The sequence below is a fragment of the Thermobia domestica genome, chromosome 13 (assembly GCF_964235325.1).
Source record: "Thermobia domestica chromosome 13, izTheDome1.hap1.1, whole genome shotgun sequence".
Taxonomy (NCBI): Eukaryota; Metazoa; Arthropoda; class Insecta; order Zygentoma; family Lepismatidae; genus Thermobia; species Thermobia domestica.
This window is the reverse complement of record NC_137466.1, coordinates 149481100-149499693: the sequence shown is the minus strand read 5'-3', so window position 1 is coordinate 149499693 and position 18594 is coordinate 149481100. Positions and strand designations below refer to the sequence as shown.

Here is an 18594-nt window from a genome sequence, read left to right as displayed (position 1 = left end):
AAGACATGCTTATTCATTTTATATAATAAAGGAAAATCGTTAATACGGCCTAATACATGTATTCTCTAATTTTATAATTGTTTTTCATTAATCTGACGAAGTTTCACTGCACAAAACACTAAAATGCATACGGATGGTTATTGGTTAACTCGAACTATATTTTACCACTGTATACGCCATCGTACTCTCTTTGTTCGGAGAGCGTGAGAAAAACACTCCCACTGCAGTTCGTTTGCAGAGTGTTACCAAAAATAATATCTTGCCTCGGGCGAAAGTTCTGAGCTACAAATCAGGGACCTCCTTCCACATGGGATCGGAATTCCTGAGATATAGTGAATGACAAAAGGAGAAGGGAGACTATACACTTATAACTGTTCTTTTCTCTATGCTTCTCGTTAAATTTTTCCCTTTGTGTGTTTCAATTTCATTTCTTTTTCTTCAGTTTCTATGCTTCTATTTTCTCAAGTTCGCCTACCTTATCCTCACTATAAAATTAATCTTGCAATATTCTTTCCATTTTTGTAATATATCTTCAATGTTTCCAATTAACCTTACTTCTTTATCCTTATATCCAATTTCTCCTAGTAAATATCCTTTGCTTATCTTTTTCCAAGTGAGATAATATTTCTTCGTTTCATTTGTACTCTATTTGTTCAATTTTTTTTCTACATGATCTTTCTAAAATCTTTTTCTCGTGTGTCAGCATACTTTATTTGCTTCTCTTTTTACGTAATTCTTTGTATCTAACTATTATTTCTGCTCTCTTTTGGAATCATTTTCTTCCTCTCATCATTCTTTTGTTTATATTTCGACATTCTTCATTAAACATTTTGTTCTGCTTATTCTTTATTCTCTCTCAATTACTTCTTCTGCCGAATTTACAAGTTCATCTTCCAGCTTTTTCCGTTTACTATCTACTATTACATTATCCCCTGTGGTGCTATTTAATCCATTATTTATTTATTTGTTTTTTCTATATTTCTTCTTCGTAGTTATTGAATTGAACTTACTGCTTTCCCATTTAGCTCCCATATTTACTCTATTACAACAATGAGTACGATATGTATTTGTTTTGCTATTCTGTGTCTTAATTTTAGCTTAACCAGTAGTTCTCTGTCCTTTAACATTTTTTATAATTGATGAGTGTCTTTTTATCAGGATAGATCGATCTGATTCAGTGTTCTTCCGTCAACCAACTTCTCGGTACCTAAGTATATACTTTTGTGTGAAAAAAAAAGTACTTTCAGCTATCACTCTATTTCTTGTTCCAAATTGCCTCAACATTATCCCGTTCTCTTGGTTTCTTCATGAACTTCTTTTCTCTTTTCATGAAATTCTTCTTTCCCTATTTTAATATTTAGAGCTTCTAAAATTATTATAATATTTTGGTATTTTCTTGTACTCTTTTTCTAGTAGTTTACAAAATGTTTCTTTTCTCCTTTCTTCTTTCTTTCAGTTGGAGCATGAACTCTTATAAGGATAATATTTTGAAATATACTTTTTATTCTTAGTCTACTTATTTTTCCACTTATCTGCTCAAACGCTATTATAGGCCTACTATCTTTTATATTTTTCGTTACTATAAATCCTGTACCACAATTTCCTGCTTCTTTATTATCTTCTTAAAAACATACGTATTTCTTCTTATACATTCCTGCCTGTCCTTTGTATCTATTCTCTTGTAATGCTACTACATTGATGTTAAGTTCTTCTATTGTTTCTACTACTTCTTGCATTTTCCTGATCATTTTCATTGTTCGGACATTCCATGTCGCTATTTTCAGGTCCTGACTCTTATTTCCTCTCATTTTGCCTACTTCATTTCGACGCTCTGGTGTATTTTTTTTCTGAATATTCACTGTTTTACAAGAAAGTTTATTAGCCCTTTACTTAAAAAAAAGAGCCTAGAAGATCAGGATTTTTCTACCAGGGCCATCTTCCCTTACAAGGCAGTGGAGCTGATTTTGGTCCACATCCGTTTACCCGGTACCCACCATATCTGATTGGCATTCCCTTTCCGCCACCTGGGAAGGCGCCCTGTGAAAGTCTAGCTTCTCCCCCAGGATTCTCGAGATGTGGCCACGTAATGAAAGATCATTAGTTAACTGTCCACTCTACTGTCTCTCAATGGTCAATTTTTCATTGTCCCGGCTTTAGTCCTCGCTAGAGGCACAAAGTCTTACACAAAATCATGAATAATAATTTGTTTCCCAGCATTTATAAGCAAAGTAAAATGTCCTATGCCCGGAGCCACAACTAGATAAATTGATTTTGACACCCGTTCTTGACTTTTTTTTAAATTCCCAGAAGATAATTTCAAAATCAATATTTCATTATGTTTAAAAATGTACTTAATTTTACTTTGAATTATTAATCTTAATCCAAACTATACTTAATTCAAACTATACAATATAAAATGAAATTTTAGTTTCTAAAAAACTTAAAAAATAAAACATGCAAATAACATTATGCTTACTAACGAAATTAAGATTTTAAAAATTATATAAAAGCAGTTATCAGACACAAATATTGGGCATAACCATTTCTTTATACTATCTACATATTGAGCGATATATCTATATATATAAAAGAGAACGTACAAATCCTTTGTTAGCTCATCACGCTAATACGGCTGAACCAATTTCTTTCATTTTTGGGGGGTTATTAAGATTTGGACCCTAGATGGTTTTTATCATATCACTTTAATTTTCAATTACCAGTGTCTTGAGATAATTGACCATTCAAGTGTCCATAACGTAGAAATCCTTTGTTAGCTCATCATAGCTAAATCTAACCGTATTTATATGCAACCCACATGACCGTGTCACTCGGCGGGTTAACATAAATGACAGGCGATATAATGTTAACATTTACTGCAATCTTCTATGGTTTTTATCATATCACTTGAAAGCGAAAAAGTAAAAATTATCTAAGTAACAAAGTTTATTGCGTTCCGGGGTGACCCCAGCGAAGCGGGGTGAACGCTGCTAGTTTATTATATATAAAACATCCACAGAATGATATTGCTGTTCAAATTTCAAACAATATGAAAATTTAATGTTTTCCCCACTAGCCTTTATTTCTTTCAGCAAATGTTTGCTTCTTTTCAGATTATGTTTAACCTTGTATATGTCTGTTGTTTCATGCTTTTTCAAGTCCCTAGGATCTGTTTCAGTTTCTTGAATCTTTTTTCACAGAAAACTATTCATTTTCGGATCTATCTCTCACGAGATTAGTTAGGATTGCGGGGGATAATTTTCCCAAAGTAGTTTAGAATAATCATGAAAAACCTTTTCTATAATTATATTTAAATGGTAGTCACATATCAGTTTCTTCCTTATTATTATTATTATTATTATTATTATTATTATTATTATTATTATTATTATTATTATTATTATTATTATTATTATTATTATTATTATTATTATTATTATAACCAAAGTCAAAGGAACCAATGATTTTGTATGGTCTCAGAGACACTCAAATCTAAGAAAAATTGTTAAAAAGAAATATAGTGAAGCAAGAATATCTTATTATTCAAGCTTATATCTATAAGAACAGCTCATATTTTTGGAACATTTTTAAGAAATCTGACAGTAGATAAGTCCCAAGGGAAACAATTACAATGGTATGCTAATTCAAGACATTCCCGAAATTGCTGAGGCATTTAAGAGTATGTTTTATGAAGCTTTTAACTTAGGCTTAGTGGCTCAAAATATTGTTCGTAATAGTGCGCTAATCGAAACTCCTACCGTTGCTGAATTAGATGTAATGGTAAGCCATTGTAATAATTAAACCGAACAGCACCCCAGGTCCAAATAATTTTCCTTATTATGTAATAAAAACTTATGTAACTAAACTTTCAACTAGTTTGGCAAATATATTCGTGTCATTACATATATGTGTAACGATACATAAATCAGATAGTAGACAAAATGCCAGCAACTATAGGCCCATAAATCTTGTCAACGCATTCTCCAAGATATTTGAACTAACTATACATAAACATATATATTTTAGTGTAAGAAATATCATAAAGGAGTCTTAATATGGTTTTATAAGGGCAAATCAATTGTAAAAAATCTAATCCATTTTACAGGCTTTACCTACTACACACTGAAGAATTAATTGCAAGTCGATATAATGTACATAGATATTTCAAAAAGCTTTTAATTCTCTTAATCATAAAATTCTTATTAGCAAGTTATCGAATATTGGTTTGTATATTCGCTGATTTGAAAGCTATTTGTCAAAAACACACAAAATTAAAATTGGGCCTGCATATTCTAGTGTAGCCTATGTAAAAAATGGGGTACTGCAAGAGTCGTCTTTAGGGTTTCTTTTATTTTCCTTATTTTTAAATTATCTGCCAGAAAAATCAAATACTTTAACATTCTGTTATATGCTAACGATATGAAGTTGTTCAGATTAGTTAACAATGAGTACGATAATTTTTCACTACACCAAAACTTAGATGCAGAAAATACGTGATGTAGAAACAATTTACTAAAAATTAATCGTAGAAATACGAAATTTATGACATACACAAACAAAACCTAATGTTATGTCAATAAATACGAAGTCAATGGTGTACAAATAGAGAAAATAAATATTATTAAAGATCTAAGTATTAAATTTGACAGTTAAAATTTTGTTACCACATAAATTCTATTGTACAAGGTTCCAGAAGGAAGAGTACGTTTTATTTTTAAACATTGGTCTGTATTTCAGGGAAATAAAACGTATGTATATTTATAGGAATCACTTGTAAGACCAAAAGTAGAATTTGGATCAGTGATATGGAACAGCTTTCTAAAACTTTGACAAACAAGATAGAATCTGTGCAAAATTGTTTTATTTGACTGCTATGTTTTAAAATGAAAATGGGCCTGCCATATTTTGATAACTGAAATTTTAGTAAAATTATGTTCTTAAAAACATTCAAATATATGTTTTCATTACTCTTTCTTAATTCCATATATATGTACGTGTAGAACCAGTAATTCTCGGATTCTTGTATTTTTAACGTAATATAATTTTCCTACGTTACTTTAGTCGTGCCTTAATCAAGAAACAGAGAAAACGTAACAAAAATTCGATGTTTTGATTTTTAGAATAGAAGTTATTAAAATTTTAAGTTTTGCTAATGATACATTTAAGGGCAAATTATATAATAATTACCCTTAAAAAAAAAGAGAAGAAAAAAAAGATTTCTCCGAAGTTGTCATTGGTAAGTAAAGGAAAGAAAGTGATTAAAAGAGTTATCTGATACTCCTGCATGCCTACTTACAATACGAAATAAGGCGCGCCTACTTAAAGGCTAAAAGAGGATAAGAAAAATGAGATAAAGATAGGTAAATTTTAGAAAGTTATATAGTATATTATATTATTAAATTAGTAGGCTATAAAGTAGTGTTATAAGTATAATTTCACGTATGAGGACAAGCATGGTAAAATAAGTTTAACATTTACCCTCTTACTACAACTAGAATTGAAAGTTCTATTCTAAATAATTTCGTTAGCTCTTGGTACCTTCCTCGGTAGAGCTGGGTAACTTACTGTCATATCATTTACTTCTTTCGTTTTGCACTTAAGTGTGAGTATAGTTGACGAAAGATGAGAACAAAAATTGCAGAGCTGATTCCTGTGAAAACTTGAAATGAAAACTCATTTTTTTGAAAAACAATGGTGTAGCACAAAGCTTTTAAAATGTACTATACGATCTCGCTGATTTCACTTTTGTATGAACCTCAATAAGATCATAGGAACTATGTTGATTTTATTCTTTAGGTATGCACACGCTAATCGGTAATTACTAATAGCAAGTGTAAGTAATTGGAAGTATTGTCTGTAACTTCAGAGATCGAGGCCGAAACTATTGTTAAGAGGAAATTACTTATCGTAATGAATCTTCAATCAAAATTTATTTTTGAAAAACGGAATTCAAAATGGATGAAAATGTACAAGTAAAATGTTATTTAATAACAAACCTCGAAACTGAAAACATTTAAACTATTACACAATTTTTGTTTTTTTTTTTTTACTTGAAAATTGTGTTTTTGTTTTCGAAATTTTTTGTAGAAAATCGCATGGTAAAAATTTCCACTATCCTATGACATGCCCAGAAAGTCCTAAAAGGGTAACTCTGTGGTATCTTCGCATATGTTCAAAGAAAACAGATAAGAGGAAAAATATTATTGGTATAAACATTTCCATTTTAGGGTTGATTTTTCCCTTTAACTTATAATAAATAAATAAAGTTAATTAGAAGTTATTAAAATTGGTACATTGAACTGATTACTATTCTCTTTTTCAGGAAAACGTTGTTGTTTATGACCCCTGGTCTTCCTTTTGTTCCGGCAGTTGCTGTTATGGTTAATATTTATCTCATTTTTAAATTATCCATCCTTACTTTAGTAAGATTCACTATTTGGATGATAATAGGTAAGAAGCTTATTCCTAGCTTATTCTTTAATGTGTACAAAGCTTATAATCATTATGATCGCATCATAATTTATTTAGTCAATATATGTGTTCCTTTTAGTCAATATATATCCACTGATCTAATCAAATACTTGCAATATTTAATTTAATTCAATACATCTTATAATATAAGAAATTCAGACTCTTAGTTAATTGGGTGTTAGAGACTCCGCTTGTTCTCTTTTGACGTTAGGTCTGAAAAACTAATTCTACTTGTGGAGTATAATGTGTAGACAGTGAGAATCAAATCTCAGGCTCATCCTACTTTTTTTTATTTTATTTTATTTATTTATTTATTTATTTTTTTAATAACGGGCCTGGAAGGTTTATAACATGAGAACTTGCTAGTATTTCTTAACGAATGAAGATTCTCATATCACATTAAAGACTGTACATTAATATAAGTACTTGTACTTACGAAGATTGTGATAAATTCGGAATTCAGACGCCGATAGAAGAACACTTACCTCAATTTTTTAAAATCCATTTTCGAGAGGAGCTAAAACCTATTTAGAATGTAATTTTTGATAGTAGTATACTTCAAAATCACATTACATGTTTATCTTAACTTCTTTTAAATATGTAAACATTGTGTTATGGTTCTTATTAAGGACCATAACCTCTTAGTATTTTTTAAAAAAGAGTGCCATCAACCTATACTTTAATGTCCTCTACTTACAAATCACTACACACACACTTTATGCAGAGTGGATTCCTCTCAAATGTTTACAAATTTTGTGACTTTATTGTTAACGTCTTACCAATTGAAAGTCCCCACGGTCACAAAATCCAAGAGTTGGTAATTTTTTGGTAACCGAGAAAAGAAAGGAAAAAAGTATATTATTTGTATGCTATTACCAATGTACAGTCTGCATATATATATATATATATATATATATATATATATATATATATATATATAAGGGTGGACCGTCGGGTTACAAACCTAATTCGTTCCGTAACTCTGCTTGTGAACTGAAGTATTCGTAAGCCGATATTCATTAAAATTAACGTAAATAGCTACAATGAATCCGTTCTAGCTTCAGAAACATAGTACTGTATGTATTTCTGTTTCTTTGTTTCATTTTTTTATTTATTTTTATTTTTAAGCGTTTCCTGTGCGGAAGCATATAAAACGGAAATAACATTATCCTTTTAGAAGGAAATAACAATGAATTAAACAAAACAATATGAGAGCTTGTAAGCCAGTGGTGAATCCAGCCCGGGGCCGAGGGGAATTAGGGACCCCATTTTTGGAATAACAAAAATAATTTAAGCTATTATTTACATATTTTTGAAAGTTTACTATAAACTCATGATATACCTATGATAGTCTGCGTTCTGGCTACCCTCCCCTCTCCAGTTTTTACCTTTTGGATCCGCCTCTGTTAAAAACACAAAAAGTGCAAGTGAAAAAAATAACAAAAAGTAGGAGTATTTCTTGATCACATGCACTCTCATGCTTACGGTAAATGTACAAAAGCACTTTTAGACGCGTGGAATTGTAAGTACATGCGTTCAATACTCAAAATATTGTTCGTAAACTGAGCGAAAAATTGATCACAAAACCTGTTCGTTATACCGATTTGTTCGCGGAAAGAGGGCTCATAACCCGAGGGTCGATTGTGTGTTTAATATATGGTGTCGGCAATAGGAACATACATATGCAACTCTTTATGAATTTAAAGGAAATATTTGAAAAAAAAGTAACTTACCAGATTATTCTGCAGACCACCTTTCACCCTTAGAACAGCTCTGGTGTCAGGTGATATGGAGTCATAGGGGTTATGAATGATAGAAAATGAAATATTACATAATTTTACGTGCAGTACATCACTCTGTTGCATGAGTGATAGTAGAAATGGAAATTTATGCCGTTTTTCTGTCTCCAAAACGAAGATGATGTTAAATTATATTCAGATCTGGAGAATCAAAAGGTTCCTCAAACCACACCACAACAGCTCCAGCTATGTGAATGGACACATTATTAACTTGAAATATCGCGTTATTACCCGGACACAACACGTTCTCCATAAGATCATGTTGTCCTCTGCAATGACGACGCAATAACGGACAGTGATGCGATCGATAAGCATCAGCGTAGAACCCACCGAAAATCTGGATATTGTGACCCATAATCACAGAGCCACCACCATATTTCATGATTGAGTAGAGACACTACTGATCATACTCTTCTTTGCATGTTCACACACATAAACACAGCCCGTAGTTTGAAATAAGCAGAGGGGGCTCGTAAGTGAAGTCACACTGGTATTTTTTTTCGCTTGAAACTAAGAAAATAAGGTTATTTAATGTATTACTTGTTGCATACAACAATTAGTACATTAAGGAAGTTTTGTTCTTTCTACTTTCAGGCGAAAAACTTAAATTTTTACTCGTGTGACTTCTCTTACGAGTCGCTTCTGGAAATAAGGTGAACGGTGGCTCATCCGCCATATCGCACATTTCGTCACCCACAGCCCATGTTATATGTTCGCAGTACCATTGACGTCATGCTAAAGCGTGCCTAATCAGCGGTTTCATCCGTGCATCCCGTCCATGCCATGTAACTCGCGGCGAACTGTGACTCTCAATACAAGCTATGGAAGGTTTTTCTTGAATTCCTCCTCATTTTTACCACAATCGCAAGACAATGTTGAGTGACAGTACATTTTAATGCTTGGCGGGACCTGCCACTGGAGTTTCTATCCTGATCGCTATTCCTCTTCGTCGATCTGGTCTTGCCGTGAGTTTTGTAGAACACCATCACCTTGGACAATGTTCCTCACGACCCACCCAGCACACTTACCAATTTCGTCATGCTGGCACTATATAACCGAGCGCTTGCCCTCTTTGGATATGAGAAAGGTCGCTCATTTAAACTATCATCATCAGTTCAGTTCAGTGCACACTAACATTCTACTGCTCCTCGCGCAATACGGAGGTTACACTAACACTCACCAACATCAGGCTGGCGCTGTGGTCACCACCTGACCATTGCTAACCCAGACATCTGACATACTTCCAAGCCCAGATGTTTCCATCGAATTAATAAGGATATGGTGTATGATTGGTGCAGAAAAACACCGAAGATAAGTTAATATAAAATGAATTACAGAACCATCATTCCAGTAGAAAGTTAGGAAATTACGGAATATAAAACATGCTTTATAGAAAATTTAAAAGGATAACAATAATTCTTTCTCGTTATTTGATGGTTAGTTAGGCTGTTGCAGTTCTGTGGTTAATGTTTCTTTACTGTCAGAAGTACAAAATACTTGGCTTTAGTATTGGCAAGTATTGGCTTTAGTATTGGCAAAATACTTGGTTTAGAAAAGAAGCAGTTAATTTCTTTTTGGGTGTGCAGTAGGGTTTTAAATTACACACATAGTGTGCCAAAAAAACTGATGAAAAGCTGCTTATTAGAAAATAGTGAGAATATAATCACAATCACACAAATAAACGCATGTTATAAGTACTTTCACTTAATGCTTTATCAGATCCGGAGATATAGCTGTAAGGGGAAAAAAAACGGAAATAAAGGATTTAAAAGCAGATATGAATATTCGAAGTGAGCACCGTGTTGGAACTTGATGGCAACTATGCATCTGGATTTTTCTAGTATTTTACTCACATTGAGAAGACTGAAACAGGTTCAAAGTTTGCATTTAGTTTTGTCTTCCTTTCCATATTTATATATTGGTTTTACTACGGGGAGGAGGGAAAGGACACCGTAGTCTAGTAGTTAGAGCGTTGGATTCATATCCAAGTGGACCCGGGTTCGATTCCCGGTCAGTCTTTCCAATTTTCTGCATCCACCCAGCGTCGTGAGGCAAACTGGGGATTCGCGTGAAATTAAGACATGACGGCCACTAGGTCTAGAAAACTTCTGGTTCACCTGTTAGAGACCGGGTGTTGCAGCGCGCTAACCCTGTGCTCGCCCCTAGGCAGGACGTAGTTCAGCCGATCGCTAGTAGATGGCACTGGAACAGGCTTAGATTCACAAATGAGCCGTTACGCCAAGTTTTTTGTTTGTTTGTTTTGTTTGTTTGTTTTGTTTTGTTTGTTTGTTTTGTTTTGTTTTGTTTTCTACGGTTTTCTTTTTTTTAGTTTGTTTGAGAATTCTTCAGCTTGTAGAGACGGGTTTATAAGGTGACATAATGATAGAACAATATAAGATAACTTGTTTCCTCCATCAATATAAAGATTGTAGTAACTATACTCGTAATCTGTATCCGAATAAGAATCCGAATCATCTGACCGTACTCATTATTCTTATATTACTCAATGACAAACGCTCTACACTCTGATCTCAACGATCCTCCGACTTTACCGAGTACTAACCATCATCACTTTGCTTATTATGATCGTAATTTCAATTTAGATACTACATACCTTCAAATACTACATTGTATAAATTCTCTATTAGTGACACAGACTGTTATTGCACACTATCTTCATTTCTTACGGAAGCAGAGTAGTCTGCAACACTTTATGTCTAACACTAGACAAATTTCAATCAATATTCACTAACAACTTCAATGCTATCTTAGAGAAACTGTAGTTGACGTATCATCACGCTGCGATTTCAGAAAGGCGGAGTAATATGTTTGAAAATATAATAATGAATTCATTTTGTTCATTTCTTTAGTAGGTTAGCATTTTACATGAAATGAAGTAAATGTGCTATTTTCGGATTCGGTTTAATTAAAGAAAAGTCAGATAGAGAGGAGATTTTGGAAAGACTCGTGAATTAGAACATAAATCAAAAGTTTTACAGGGTCAAAAGTCCGAGGATTGATAGATAAGTAAATAAAGATATTAATGTTTCATATATTTTCCATTATAATTAGTAAAGAAAAAAAAATGTAACAACTAACTGCTTCCAAATGCACTCTAACAGCAGTAAACTGTCTCAGCAACTTCTGTTGTCATCGTTAGTAGCTTTGGGATACCCTTTCTTTCTCTCTCTTTCTTTTTTTTTTCTTTTTTTTTTACTAATTAGAATTTCATTTGCAACTTTTTTCGTGTGCCTAGTTGAAAAAATAATGAAGTTTAAACTCTTGTCTTAGACGTGAAAAACTCATATATGTTTCTTAAAGGTACTGACGAAAGCAACATTAATTGCAGAAACAGCTTAGTAATCTTACAGTGTATTTGGATAGAGTAAGTTGTTATATGTTATCACTAACTATATAGATATGTGTCAAATCAAACCCTTAGAAAAGTATATCCTGTATTAGTATTTTCTGAAAGTGGACGGAGAACACGCACTCCGCTAAGTAACAGATAGTTTTTGGAAAGAAATAATTTTCATTGGAGAAGATTAACTTTGAACTATAAACTGAATTTGATTAGACTACTACATCTCATCTGGGAAAAAGCCCTTCTGCAATTACAAAGCTTTTTAGTATGTAATAATATGAATTAATTTCATTCATTCATACTGTGAATTTCCTATTTAATCTCATCACTAAAATTACCTTGTTACAATTTTAATTACTTTTTTATGTTTATAACTTAATTTTATTCATATAATGATAACGAGTTTAATTTAAATTAAAAAAGCATTTTAGATAAAATATTTGATAGTAAAAGCCTCTGACCAAAATAATTTGATTGCAGAAACAACAAAACTTATATTCTAAAAGTCAAAAGATATTTTAGTCAGTCAGAATACGAATCATAGTACTTAATATCATTAGAAACAAGGTAGAAATGTCATCTTTAATGTTAAGACGATAAAAACAATCGGGAATAGTGATAACCTCCAGAATTTTACTGTTTGCTTTCCTATCCCTCTGTGCACGCAAGCTTGTGGAACTCATCTACAGTTATTTGATAATGTATTTGTGAAGAATATGCCAGATATGGTCTAAAGTTAAGAATTTAGGACATTTTTCTTTACATTACTACTACATCATTTTATCTTTGAAATTATTATTACTATAGTAAAAAAAAAAAGTAGAAATACTGCTACTTTTGGTACCGCTTCCGTTACAATACTATACCCTGGCCGGTGAACAATGATTTCTGACAGCTTCGCACAAGGCCACGGTGAGTGAGCAAAAGACAGCAGGTCAACCAATCTTAGGCTCACAACCTGTCGCGTCTCCATGGTAACCACCACACATTGCCAAACTTTCACTCACCCTCAACGAGGAAGCAGACGATTCTTCCCTTGCGCGAGAAGCACATGGCAACACCGCACTCCTCAGTAGTCCTCGCGAGCTGAGCTGTCAGAAATCATCGTTCGCCGGCCAGGGTATAAAAGATAGATTTAGTTTGCATCATGTATCATTCCTTACATTATATGTATTAGGGACAAAAAATGGAATAACATTTCAACTTCGAATCACATTCAACAAAAATGAGTACATAAAATATTTGAGTGCAGAATGTAAACTGAATGTGGTCATTAATATACGAATTGTTTTTAGTTGTTGCGTGTGGTAATTTTACCACTCTATTAAGAAAAAGAAAAGAAGAAGTTTTGAGTTTTACGTCCCACGGTTATGCCGGTTAGGCTAAAGGAGACGGTGATAATGAGTAATGAATGAAATGGTGGAATGAAGAAAGTGGGAGGAAACGGGAGAACCCCGAGAAAACCCACGCACACGGAAGAAAAAGAAAAGAAAATCCTAGAAAGTGTAACCTGGAGGTTATGCAAACCCGCCTGAACAACCTGTTAAGTTTAGCGCATCAGGTGAAAAATTTTGAATCTGGTACCTTCGAATGCACATCTCAAGAACAGTGAAGCCATTCAAAGAAAATTGTACAAATGGCAACATGTATGCCTGGCTGTTCTGCGTTCTTGCTATTCTATCAAATTACGTATAATTGTAACTCGATTTAGCAAACCAAGGTTTCTAAATTTTAAGAAATGTTGTTATTCAAAAGTTTTTCATTGTGAAATTGAAAGTATTTATTGCATAGTTTGTAAAATTCAATAAGAGAGGTGAATGAGATCTGGTACAAATACTATTTTAAGTTAGTGTTTATTTTTGTATTGTATGAGTATTATCTTACCGTTTTCATATACTGCATGTAAAGAGAAATATTAGAATTCAATTCAGACGTAAATGTTCTTTGAATTAATAGTTGGAAAATTATTCGTTGAAAGGTTTTTGCTAGTGGAATTTTGTTCATTTAACGCTTTTTGATAAAGACTTTGCATTACTTAATTGGTTAATTGAAGGTACAAACATTATAATATGTTATTTTTGTTCGGATAAGTTTATCATATGTCTGATTTTTCATATTTATTGTTATAAAATATTGCAATTATATGTAAAAGCTTTCATTTATCGAGTCCTAGTATACCTCTTTAAGTATATTAGTATAAATATATCTCTTTCAGGCTCGCGAAGCACGATAGTAGAACAAAGACAAAAACTTTCTAAATATATTATTGAAATTTTGTTATTTTTATACCATAATTAATTTCCAGGGTTTTTAAAAGTAACGTCCCATGTCTAGTCTCATAATATACTTTTCTTGTCCTGGTCTAACCATCTAGCGACTCATGACGGAGTTTACGAAAAACACGTTACTTAGTAAAGATATTCTTTTCGTCTTTACATAAAACTTTTATTCAATCGTATGATATATATGTGTATGCCTTCCATTTGAAGTTGTTTTTACTACCATTTTACTATTTTTTTAATTTCATTTTAGGTCTGGCTGTTTATTTCTACTATGGTATAAAACACAGCAGTTTGGAAGTCGAGAGTGACCAACAAATAGAATTAACAGTTACAGATAATGAACCCATGTACACTACTACACAAAGCGACCAAGATAGAGGCCTTCCCAACTATTACGAAAACAACTGACTTAACGTAGATAGTTAGCTCTTAAAGTGAGATGCATGATGATTAGTCCCATCACTTTAACAAATCCACTCATATGCCTTTTTTTTCACAAGTGATCCGTACGCGCGCAAGGTACCACAATTTTAGCATAGAATAACAATGTATAAAGAAGAATTAGAAACTTATTAGTTGTTAAAACAATAATCGACTATATAAATTACGCTTTCAATTACGGATAGTTATAGTAAAATCGATCTTCTGCAATATGGAGGTGATAGATTAGTATACTTTATATCAGAAATGCAACCTTATAATCTAACAGAGAAACTTATAATAGAATAAGATTACTTATTGATAAATCATTTTCTTATTTTAAATATTTAGGCTGAGTATTTCACCTTCTAAATCCTCTTAAATTTATTGCGTATATTTCTGTTAAATTAATATCCGATCCCAAAGTGCCAAATAAAGTCAGCTTAGTTATTCTGAAATCAAATTTGTTAGTAGTATACATCTGTATATACTTATCAAAGACCCTAACAATCTGTGTTTACTAGCATCAAAAATAATAACAAAAAGTTCCTTTTCTATTATATGTGTCCTACCTCAATACTTCTCAAAATCACGGAACAAAGCTATTATTAATTATCAAAACTATCTGAAATCATAGTCACTAGCGAAATTTTAAAGAAATGCGCAAAAGTTAAGTCTATCAAAATTGTGCCTTTTTGTCAAAAGCATTAGTGATAATAAAAATGTTGTTATAAATAGATATTAATTATTTTAAAGTTAAATAAATTTACCGCGAAGATATTTTTGAAATAATGATTCTAAATAAACAATTATAAAAATTAGACATTGAATGTTAAAATAATCTACGTTTTATTCATATACCGCAATGTAGTTAAATATTCAAATTAATTTCATTCACGTGCTAATTTAGTTACTAATATTATTAATCTAAACTTAGTTTAACATAAATTTTCAAAATTTTCACAAAGAATTTATGATTTTGCTTTAGTTAATGTTACACAATAATGCAATCTAATACATGACTATTATTAAAGGAGTTGTTGATAAATATACCTTATATATATATATACAACGACAAATCCTTTAATAATATTCATTATATATATATACAGTTTTTAGGAAATCAAAAATGAGCAGAATCTTGTTGTTTTGAATTTTAACAAAAAACAAGCCTTACGGTGTAATTTTGTCATATTTTATCACCTGATTATTGACTCTGTTTGAAGTAAAACATGTTCCAATAAATGGTATCACTATATGCCGACAATCTAAAATATTTTTTAAATGATAACTTATTTGTTAATCAGTTTGCATTTGAATATTTATGCCGAATATTCAACCTCTTTGAAATGATAGAGTTAACATTTTCAAAGATCGATTGGGATTGTCTACGAATAAACACTCATTTCATTTCATTTCATTTGACAGTAAATATTTTAGTTATACAGGGTGAAGCAAAGGAAACGTATGTCTTTTAAACCACTAATACTCGGCGACGAGTAGGGGTATTGATTTTGAACGACCGTTGGCAGACAGCTCAGATAATGCAGTTTCAGTCGCTATGAAGCATTGGGGCGTAGAGCATCGTGTGTTTGCGGTCGACCAGTGCTTTAGAAACAATGGTAATGTGGTCAGGCTTCAACGTCTTTTCCGTCGAAAGTTAATGTCGAACGTCGATGTACAGTCCCACATCAAAACACTATACTTCAATGGGTTGCAGCGTTCAGAAAATTTGAGGTCACCATGTAAGAAACGATGAAGTAAACGACGTGACATACCCAGCGATACAGCCTGTCGCCTAGAGGATCGTTTCGGACTAGCAAGAACTATCCTTTTTACTCTGTCTACGTTTTCCTGAGTTCGAACCCGAGGAAAACAAGGTGGTTTCTTTTTCATCCCAAATCCAGTACTTCTGAACGCTGAAACCCATCAGAGTATAGTGTTTTGATGTGAGACTGTACTTCGACGTTCGGCATTAAACTTTCGACGGAAAGACTTTGAGCCGTGACCACAGAATCATTGTTTCTAAAGAACTGGTCGACCGGGAACACACGATGCTCTACACTCCAACGCTTCATAGCGACTAAAACTGTATTGTCTGCCAACGGTCGTTCAAAATCAATACTCCTACTCGTCGCCGAGTACTAGCGGTTTAAAAAACACGCGTTTCCTCTGTTCCACCATGTAAATCAACAATATATCAAAAACGAGTCCGTAACTTGTTTTAGAAAGGATTGGTAGAATCAATACCATCTTGCTGCACATTTTGTTAAGTTGAAATATAAATAAACACTTGATTAATAAGAATAAAGAAACTCTTAAAATGTCATAATACAACTTTCACAAGTCTTTAAAAATCTCATAGTTTATATTTCGTTCGTATAACAAATGTTTTTATTTTAATTGTTGAAGGAAAAATTTATATCGTGATGAATATACGAAGTAATGTATGCAAATAATGCATGATGGCATACATATTAGGCTTATAGTTCATCTAATTCTTAATGTGAGATTTTTTTAGTAAATATTATCAGTACAGTCTTGAGAAGACAACGAGTAAAATGATATATTTATTCATAAAATATTTATTCTTATTTGAAACATTTACCTGTCATTATTATACTTCCATTTATATTATTATACGCTTTCATTTATTATTTTAGTAATTACTGAACTTTTCTTAATTTTGGTGAATATAGTTAAAGTGTTTCTACTTGACTGCCTTGTAAAAATTTTATTTTTATTCCCTGTTAAAAGTAAAAATCAAGGAGTACAGTTTTCTGATTTCAAAAGTAATTTTTAATGAATAGAAATATTTATTTCTAATTTATTCCTCATATTTTTTATTGTACCTCAGATATCGTGTAATTGTCAGTAATATTGTAGCTATGTTCACACTTGCAAACAAGAAATTTGACTCATTTTAATTTGGTCATTCGGTCATTTGGTCATTTATATTCTACGTTCTCAGAGTTCTGCCTGACATAGCTACCTTCTCTTCAATGTGCAATCCAAAAACAAATGTACTAATTTTTTTTAAACAGTAGCTATTATTGAAAATTTAAAAATAATATTGTTGAGCTGAAAAAAAAATGTAAAAGGTTGTACGTAATGAAATTGAATTCTAGCTCTCTTTGTTCTGGGATCTATTTATGAGTGGATTTCTTAACGTGATGGACCTAAAACAAAAGCTATTTTCGACAAAATAAGAAAGCATATAATTATTGCAATATTGTTAGCGTAATGACAAGCAAATATATATATCTATATATTGATGAAGTTATGTACTTTATAGAAAATTAAAAAAAAAACTATAAAAGAAAATATCTCACATAAGCCATTTATATAAATGGATATTGATGTTTATATTTTGTTTCTTTTTATTTTACGGTGTGATATTGTTAATTATATGAAAGAAAATATTTTAAGTTGTGTGTGAGTTATTTATTTTTGTGTTTGAATATGAGCACGTTGTTGAGTTTTCTTGAGAAAGAATATACAGGGTGTCTCAAAAGTCCTCTCATATAGAGTAACTTTGTTATTATATGAGTTACAACAAAATATAAGAGGGGAAACCGCCTCCAAATATGATATTTTCAATCTAAAGTGAACGAATTTTTTTAAATCAGACGAGCCGTTTTGGCTGTACACTCTTTATGCGCCCAATGTTAAATGAAAATGCAACGTTTCCATTTACCTGAACTCACAACATAAGTAAATCAAGTTAATGTCTTTTACACTGACGTAGATAGCCAGCCCCAATTTCAAACATGCCCTCATTCACCATACTCTTACAAAATTTATCCACCTCCCGCCCCGCCTTCCCCTCTCACAGTCCCTCTATTAATGGCAGCGTTGTATTGCTATTTAACATTAGACGTATAAAGAGTATACAGCAGAACGGCTTGTGCGATTTAAAAAAATCCTTCACTTTAGACTGAAAATATCATATTTGGAGACGGTTTACCTTTTTACATTTTGTTGTAACTCTGATTATAATAGTTACCCTATGTCAGGGGGAATTTTGAGACACCGTGTGTATATAGCTATATATATGAAGAATGAATGCTCGAATATATGTATGGTTGTGAATATTTCAGATTGAATGAGTATTTAAAAAAAATACATGACAAACAGCTAAGCTAAGAACGTTAACTTGAACACATGCGAGTGTGAATGTGGTTAAGTATAAACATTTAAAAAATCTGTAGTAAGCCTTTTGACTTAATTTTGAGTACATGTGTAAGTGAGATTATTCAAG

The 18594-nt window shown here is 32.0% G+C and overlaps 1 protein-coding gene across 1 annotated transcript in view; it reads left to right on the top strand.

Moving 5' to 3' along the window:
- LOC145668636 (solute carrier family 7 member 14-like) overlaps positions 1-15102 on the top strand; it is a 765309-nt gene extending 750207 nt beyond the window's left edge. The window contains exons 10-11 of the mRNA XM_081736680.1: positions 6320-6447; positions 14164-15102. Of these exons, the coding sequence (XP_081592806.1) occupies positions 6320-6447; positions 14164-14321 (286 nt within the window). The 3' untranslated portion in view covers positions 14322-15102. The remainder of the gene's footprint in view (positions 1-6319; positions 6448-14163) is intronic.
- The last annotated feature ends 3492 nt before the right edge of the window (positions 15103-18594 follow it).